This window comes from Trichomycterus rosablanca, chromosome 2 (genome assembly GCF_030014385.1).
Source record: "Trichomycterus rosablanca isolate fTriRos1 chromosome 2, fTriRos1.hap1, whole genome shotgun sequence".
Lineage (NCBI taxonomy): Eukaryota > Metazoa > Chordata > Actinopteri > Siluriformes > Trichomycteridae > Trichomycterus > Trichomycterus rosablanca.
In genome coordinates this window covers 32,498,690-32,507,553 of record NC_085989.1, presented here as the reverse complement: position 1 = coordinate 32,507,553, position 8,864 = coordinate 32,498,690, and the positions used below count along the sequence as shown (strand labels likewise).

General features: G+C 41.2%; 1 protein-coding gene across 1 annotated transcript in view; it reads right to left on the bottom strand.

Moving 5' to 3' along the window:
• Positions 1-200: 200 nt before the first annotated feature.
• The window catches only part of dlgap3 (discs, large (Drosophila) homolog-associated protein 3), a 29,787-nt gene continuing 21,123 nt past the window's right edge, over positions 201-8,864 (bottom strand). Inside the window, exons 6-10 of the mRNA XM_062990723.1 lie at positions 8,730-8,824; positions 5,467-5,915; positions 4,377-4,468; positions 4,085-4,231; positions 201-518 (exon numbers count right to left, since the gene is read on the bottom strand). Coding sequence (XP_062846793.1) covers positions 201-518; positions 4,085-4,231; positions 4,377-4,468; positions 5,467-5,915; positions 8,730-8,824 — 1,101 coding nt within the window. The remainder of the gene's footprint in view (positions 519-4,084; positions 4,232-4,376; positions 4,469-5,466; positions 5,916-8,729; positions 8,825-8,864) is intronic.

Genomic DNA, 8,864 nt, shown 5'->3' with positions numbered 1-8,864 from the left:
CCTCAGTCTCGTACCACTTGGTTGTGCTGGTGGGAGCCCTTATTAATCAATGAGGAGTATTCTTTGAGTTTCAACACAAACAAGTGAGCCTAAATTCACTGCACCTTTTCACCTTCATCTAGTTCTCCAAATAAAGGAGAAGTGAGCAGTGAGGAAGTAAAGAATTGCTAGGGTTGATTGACTTGGCTAATTTGGCTGACTCAGAGTCTGGTCTGAGCTTCGGGGATGAAGATCTCGATGCTGTCTGCACTCTCCGTGGCCGAGTTCTGGCGAAAAGAAGCAGCTCGCTTGGGACCCGCCTGGAGGAGCCTCCGCCTTGCTTCCTGCCTTTGCCGCTCACCCAGCTCTAGGGATTTCTCCCTCAAGGGTAAAGGAACGGGCACACCTCGGCTGCGAGAGACCAACAGCATGCCACTGCTGTTTCCTGCCCCTGTCTCAGACATGCTTTCTGCCCGCAGACTCCCGGTCACACCACCCGCCGGCTTCTTTGGTAACGGAGGAGGAAGCTTCTTGTCTTCCTGAGAGGGGATGAAGTGGTGGTGGGACAGAATGGGTGATTAAAGGAGTGATGGATTTGGAATGTTGGACAATGTTGTGAATGTCCAGACACACATACGAGCAAAGGAAATGTATGAACGAGTAAGTTATGGAGATGAAGATTAGAAATGACAGAGAGAACAGTAATTACTTGTTTGAACACAGATTAAAATTTATTTCTTTCAGTAATTAATTCTGCTTCAATAACAGCTTCAACCTGGACATCATTAATGAGGGATCAGTTCAATACAGTGTGCCCTTAATCATCTGCTCACTGACACCAAAAGACATTTAGAAAAGTCAATCCACATACAACCAGTACATCAGAGAAATAGTAAGCAACTGACTGATTTTTTCTTAGAATTTAATTCATTTTAATATGCAACACATTCATCAAATTTTGGTACTCAGGGTTAATAGAAATATTTTATTTTAATTAGGATTTTAACGTCATGTTTTACTCACTTTGGTTACATTCATGACAGAAACGGTAGTTACACAAGGTTTATCAGTTCACAAGTTTAATGTCAAACACAGTCATGGACAATTTTGTATCTCCAATTTACCTCACTTGCATGTCTTTGGACTGTGGGAGGAAACCAGAGCCCCCGGAGGAAACCCACGCAGACAGGAGGAAAACATGCAAACTCCACACAGAAAGGACCGCCCCAGGACCTTCTTGCTGTGAGGCGACAGTGCTACCCACTGTGGAATAATCGCTTTTGATTTAAACAAGGCTGGGTAATAAAAAATTCCATTCTTTTTTACTAGTAGGTAAGTAAGTAAGTAAGTAAATAAATAAATAAATAAATTAGACCAACGACATCATTGTGTCTGCATCAATCAGTATAATACTGTGTCAGACTCACTTTTTACAATTTTAAGGGCATAAAAATTTTATTTCTATTCCATAGAAATAGTGCTTCATGAATAGAAAGTGATTTAAATATTCAGTTTAAGAACATTGTGTAGGAGCTACAAAATCCTTAATTCAGCTGGGCACAATAATCCCTTTCACTTACTCACTTGAACAAAGGAAGACTTTTGATTAGCCCATCCACCTTTTTAGGCTTCAATTTAGGTTCCATAAGAAAACCCAGGAAGCGAATATTAAAATCCAGATAGTGACAGGAGGCAAGGATCAAATCCATGTCCACAGAACTCACGTTGCTGTGCAGCACTTACTCCACAGGGTATGGCACTGTGCTACGCATCAATACACTGGGGTGGCATAGCCATAAATTGTGATACCCAGTACTACTGGGATTCAGGGTTTGAAACCCTAGATCTCATGTGTCAAACTCAAGGCATGCGAGCCAACTCCAGCCCGCCACTTCATTTGATGTGGCCCACGAGAACTTAAAAGAGGTATGATTGTCTTAAAATACACTGCGAAATCATACATAAACTGCATCTCCCACAATGCATGCCGGTTTTGTGACCCGCAAAGTGACCGCATTTTTAGAATGCCTTTATTTGTCATATATACATATACAGACGTGTAGTACAACAAAATTCTTTCTTCGCATATCCCAGCTTGGTTTGGGAGCTGGGGTCAGAGAGCAGGGTCAGTCATTGTACGGACTGGAGCAGAGAGGGTTAAGGGCCTTGCTCAAGGGCCCAACAGTGGCTGCATGGCAGAGCTGGGATTCGAACTCTCACCCTTTCAGATGATAGCCCAAAGCTCACTAGGCTACCACTGTCCCCAAAATTGTGCCACTAGATGGCAGTGTTTCCACATCAGTGTTTAACTGAGGCGGTTTTCCAACAAGTGATGTTGAGAAATATTTACAAATAATCCCAAAATGTACAGGAAGAGAAAACTGAAGCAGAAGGAGGTAATTTAATGAAAGATGGGAAAGTGAATACAAGTTTGTGCTTCAAGAAGAAAAATCGGCGTGTCTCTTGTGTTGTGAGGCCGTGTCTGTGGTATAAATTTGGCATTTTGACACCAAACACAGAATTTAGCCTCCAAGAAAAACAACAAAATGTCCAAGACTTAAAAAACAGACTGAAATCACATCAGGATACGTTACAATCGGCCCTTTGAGGGCCACCATAATGCAGATGTGGCCCTCGGTGAAAATGAGTTTGACACCCCTGCCCTAGGTGTCTTCATACGCTGTGTAAGGACCCTGATTGGCGGAAGAGACGCCTGTGCAGAATGCAGGGGCGAGAAGAGGAGGAGGTGTGTACAGCGACGTGCTGTCCTTGGATGCAATCGGGTATCCCTCAGCAGCAGAAGACAAATTGAGTGCGCAAAATCAGGAGGACAATGGGGAGAAAATGCATTAAAAAAACTGGATAAAAACAATTGGAAGCATTATTTATATTTTAATGCTTTACTTTGAACTTGTTTTTCGTTAGTATATCTCCAAAAAGTTGGGACAAAAGCACCTTAAGACAATGAATGTTGTGAAATGTTTACAAATCATCCAGAAAGGGTGAGTCAGGTCACATAAAAGTAATTACTAATAATAAAAGTACTCACTTCCAGACCTGGATTAATTAAGCATTGTTAAATTAAAAAGTATGTTTGTGTCCCAGCTTTTTTCCCTTTTCTATTATTTTGTTTATGCATTTTTTCCCATTTTTCTCCTGACTTTAGCGTATCCAATTACCCAATGGCATTATGCTTCCTCTCTACTGATGTTGAGCTGCACCCTGGTTGAGTAGAGCCGTGACTAACACATGCCCCCTCCGACACGTGTGCAGTAGCCGACTGCATCTTTTCACCTGCACGAGGCGAGTTCATATGTGGATCAGCTTTGTGTACGGAGAGTCACCCTGATCAACGCATTATCCCTCGTCCCTGTGCAGGCGGCATCAATCATCCAGCAGAGGTCGTAATTGCATTAGTTATGAGAAATAAGTTCACATGCAGCTTTATATCAGCATTGTGTATGGAGAGCCACACCCTAATCAATGCATAATACTTTGTCCCTGTGCAGGCGGCATCAGTCAGCCAGCAGAGGTCGTAATTGCATCAGTTATGAAGAATAAGTTCATATGCAGCTTTATATCAGCATTGTGTATGGAAAGCCACACCCTTATCAATGTATTATCCCTCATCCCTGTGCAGGCATCATTAATCAGCCAGCAGAGGTCGTAATTGCACAACAGAACAACAGCCAATCGTTGTTCATGTAGGCGCCCAGCCTGACGGATAGCAGAGCTGAGATTCGAAATGACGAGTTTGAAATGTCAGCTCTGGTGTGCTAGTGTGTTTTACCACTGTGCCACCTGATTGCCCTGTCCCAAATTTTTAAAAGCTTTTTAAAGGTATCAAATTTGGACTGAGGTGGAAGATCAATCTAGAGCTGCGAGGCAGTAGTTTTATCTGTGCATCTGTTTTGCAAGTGTGTCTAACTATTATGAAATTTCTACTTGTCAGTTCTACAGATTAGTTACACTTGGTGTTCTCTTATTGTGTGGATAGCTGTGAGTCCCATGATTCCGTTACACCAGCAGCTCCCGTGCGCTCCAGAGATTTGGCTCTCGAGTTAATCTGGGCATACACAGGCTCTAAAATGACCTTTCCTCTCACCTTCTTCTCAGGTGGTACTCTCCAGCCTGATTCTTTGATCAGCTGAAGATCCTGAAACTTCACACGCACATCCTCGATGGCCAGTTGCAGCAGGTCCCAGAAGCTGGCTAGCTCTTGAGTGGTGGGCTGGGGGTATGCCGATGAGTCCTGAGGGATATTAAAAATCAAATAAGTCCAATGGATAGTAAGAGCATGTTTTCTTAGTCTTTCTGTAACTAAATTGTAAACTGATTAATAATCGGCTCCCTGGTAAGAGACGGATGCCAGAGAGAGAGGAAGGCCTGCTGCTTACCATGCTCTGCTGGCACATACGGAAGAACTGCTGTACCTTCTGGGACATGAGCATCTGTGCACTGCCCACTGCTGCTCTAATCAGCTCCAGCACTGTAAGAGAATTGAGAGGAGCTTGTAACTCATTCTTCACTGGCTAACAGTATTAATTTAACGTAAAACTACACCATTTGGCCAAAAGTATGTGGACACCCCTTCTAATTATGGAGTTCAAGTATTTTAGAGCACAAATCTCCAGACAGGTACATAGTCTTCACACAAGAGTGAACGATGTTATAGCTGCAAAGGGGGGAGAGATTGCTAATCCATAATAACGTCAGTGAGTTTGGAATTAGATGTCCAGCAATTTCATGGTGAGCTTATGGTCAGGTCTTCACATACCTTTGGCCCTATTGTCTATTATCTTCATCTGCATGTTACAGTAAATTGTATAACTCGCCAACCTCATGCCATAACAGACCCTGGCTTTTGGGCTTATTTCTAAAAACAGGACTTGGGTCCAGAGCACATGGCATCCATTTCCATTTCAAAAAGATCTGGAATACTGATTCATCTGACCACAATACATATTTCCACTGTGTGATGGTCCATCCTAGATACCTCAGAGCCCAGAGAATTTGACGCTGCTTGTGGACATAGTTAACAAAAGGCTTTTTTTTTTGCACAGTAAGGATTTAAGTGACAATTGTGAATGTAACTCTGTATTGTAGTGCTTGACAAAGGTTGCCAAAATAATCCCTTGCCCTTGTGTTGATATTAGCTAGTGATAACTGATGGTTCTTAATGGAGTGCCATTGGAGGGGTCAAAGATTGCACCCTTGTCCTTTATGCACCAAAATTCCTCTAGATTTCTTGAATCGTTTAATAATATTATGCACTGTATAGGGTGAAATATGAAAATCCCTTCTAATCTTTCTTTAAGAAACATAGTTTTTAGTCTTGTCAATAATTTTATGATGCATTTGTTTACAAATCGGAGATTCTTTGCCCCTCTTTTGTTCCAAATCATGATTATAATCACATGTTGAAATCACCTGTTCAAAATCACATCATTATTAAGCAATCCACATTTCTATTCTCCAAAAACTCACCATCATCTGGGAGCTCATTCTCCTCTGCTTCTCTCTCCATGTTCTGGCACCATCCTTCCATCCTCTCCACCTCAGTCTGCAGCAGTCGCAGAAAGAACTCTCCATCTCTAAGGCATGGTGAAGCTCGGCCTGAGTTGGGCAGGCTGCGCGGGCCCTCCTGCCAGTTTGCCACTGCTCGCTCAGAATGTGAATGAGGAAGGGCCTTGAGTTCCATGCCACAGGGCTCAGTGGAGTAGGCACCATGGTAGTGTTCACGATAAGCCCACTGCCCCTGTGTGTGTACTGTGGAGCGGTACTCAGACTCAGGCTCTGATGAGTGGCGTTGGAAAGAGCAGCCAAATTGCAGACTCTTATCCTGTGTGGGCACACTTAACACTCCAAAACCCTCTGTCTCCAGATCGGCCTGTACACTCGCCGTTACGCTGTTGGACCGCTTAAAACGTGCTCGCCTGCACAAAATCATAGACATGATTACTTATGAATAATACATAGAATGATGTAAAACAGGTTTTTGAGTCAAAAAATGGGTCACAGAGAAAAATAATAATAATTAAATAAACTTGTACATGAATGCCCCCTTGTGGAGGCTTTATGTTACATCTTGCATAGAGAGAATAAGATGCACTGCCTTTGTTGCCTGGGTTGTTAAAATCATGGACAAAATGTGGGTTGCTTGAAAAAAGTTTAATAAACCCTGATGTGACAGAAAGACATCCCAGATTGCCAGTCTATCTCGGGCACCATACACTCTTTCTCAACTAGGGGTAATTTTGAGCAGCCAGTCAATTTACCAGCATATGTTTACAAAGAGTAAAGTGTTGCTTTGCTCTTACTTGCTAGATTGCTCAGATTTAAAAAGGTTTTTAATGCATGATTCAAGCTACTGAAGCAAAATGGAACACCTGTGTTTTTTTAAGGGTTGACCAAAACAGAAACATTACATGAATCACTAACAGGTCATACAGTACAGATACTAAGGGTGTGTTTGAAAACCTAGTGAGCTGTCTACACAGACAACATTTTATGTCATCCTATGCGCTCCCGAGAGAAAGGCTGTTTGAATTCTTAGATGCCTTAAAATGCTGCCTAGTAAGGTACCTTACATTTGAACGGTATTTTGACTGAATAATGAGGGAGCATCCGATGCTGCCTTAGCGCTGAAGGCAATCCCAGCATTCAGTGCGGCACAACTTTTCTCACAAAAAAATTACAAATATGGTGAGTTATTTTCAAAGGTAAATAAATTATCATTGTACATGTGTACAAGTGTAAATTCGGGCTTGTCTGCGACAATTTAACCATTTTCGGTACACGGAGGGAGATGTTAGTTGACATGCTAGCGCGTTGTGTCACCTCATCCCATTGGTTTGAATAGCATGAGGCTAACTGTGTAAGCTTAAGAAACGAAAACTGATGAAATCGCTGTATCTCTATCTAAGTAGCATGTCTGAATAACCTGACATAAGTCAATGACTTATTAGAATCCTCTCTACTGAGGCAGCTGCCTATGTAGGCAGTAGACAGCAAGGTAGCTCACTAGGTTTTTGAACACACCCTAAGTCTAGATTACATTGATAACAATATATATATTCAATATTAGGTATTGGTAATAAAAAGTTAATGTTTGTTAGGAATGGCACTCGGGTGGTGCAGTGGTAAAATATGTTATCTCACTATTGTTGAGATCTGAGGTTCAAATCTCAGCAGTGCCATCAGCCGATTGGGCATCTGCACAGATATGATTGTCTATGTCTATATTTAATTTAAATGAAAAGTATAGACCCAAAACCATTACCAAAGATGGTCTGTTAAACCCCATTTAAAGCTAATTTTAAAATTATGTATAATTTGCAACTTATGAATGGATACTTTGGCTTTAAAAAGTTGTTTTGGAAGTGGTGCTAATTTTAAATGTAAGTCTATGAAGTAACCTGTTTTTTGCCAACACAATGGATTTTACCTGGTTTGACACATGGCTTTTGTGTGTTATGTGTTATTAGTAGGACTGGCTCGATACCACTTTTTAGCAGCATTTTTGGTTTCACTTACGTTCGAGCTGTTGTTCACGTGACACATCTAGCTTTACGGCGTGTTGTCCAAAGTGTCGACGATTGGAAGATGTGGATGTCAATCAAACACGATGGACCAAATAGAATTGACGCAGAGTTGAGTTTTCCATTAAAGTTCTGTCACGTTTTTAGATTATTAAACCCTGCTGGATTTTAAAGATTACATCTGTGGCTGAACGGGAAATGGTGTAGTTTGTTTTATTTCATAACACTAATAGATTAATCATTAAGGATGTGAGAGATCTCCAAGCTGCGACAAGATTGATAATTTATAAAGCGTTTTTTATTGTTTAAACAGTGTTTTTAGATGTGGCAGTAGTAGATGATTCTTTTAAATGCTAAAAGTTTAAGAAGATCAGTGTGTTTTAATTTCTGAATGGCTGTTGCAGATGAGTTGTAGATTAGTGGCACGTGTTAATGATGCCATCAAGATGCACCTTGTTACGGCAATTGCAGAGTGAGCTGGCAATAAATGGCACTTTGTTGGAACGTATCTTCGTGTGTTATTTGTTTTACACACAAACAATGGCCTCATTTACATTAAGTGTTATTTACATTAAGCAACAGTGTTTTTTTTTCTTCTGATATCCGATCCAGTGATTTGGGCAAATATCGGACCGATACCAATACAGACTATTGGATTGGTGCCAGCCCTAGTTATACGTTTTTATTAATTATAACAGCTTGTATTTATAGTACAAAATGTATAAATACAGAAAGGTACATCTTTCATTTGACTATTTTTTTCAAAATTGTGATTTCAATTAAAAAAGTGTTTTGCTTTTATGCAGAAAAAAACACATCCCTCTAATGAATCCTCTCTCTGGACTGAATGACCTCATTTCTATAATCCAGAGGATGGTAATGATCCTGTCACATGACGCACATGATAATGAGCTCATCAGCCCACACTAGATGACTACAACTTTTCACACAATGTGACATATCACGTAAGGCCTAATTATAACTTCTTAGCACACCCTGCTCCTAACACATACACTTTGTGTGTGTGCGTATGTATAAACACTTTCCCCTGCACCTCCTGTTCAGCCTACACTTAGATTCACACCCCACACAACTTTGTCAGCTTGTCATTCCAGTCACCTCTGATTACTGTCACATGCTGGAGGAGTGAAGGAGATGTTTACGGGGAAGAAAAGAGAATAAAAGCCAGGAAAATGAGGGAGCCAATACCTCTTATCATCCTCCACTTGAACTCCGATTGAGTGTACCTCTCTCAGCGCTTTGCCCTCTGTGTCTGAATCTGAGAGAGTCTCTGAGCTGTCCACCTAGAGAATACATACATATAAAGCAGATGATGAAATCGAC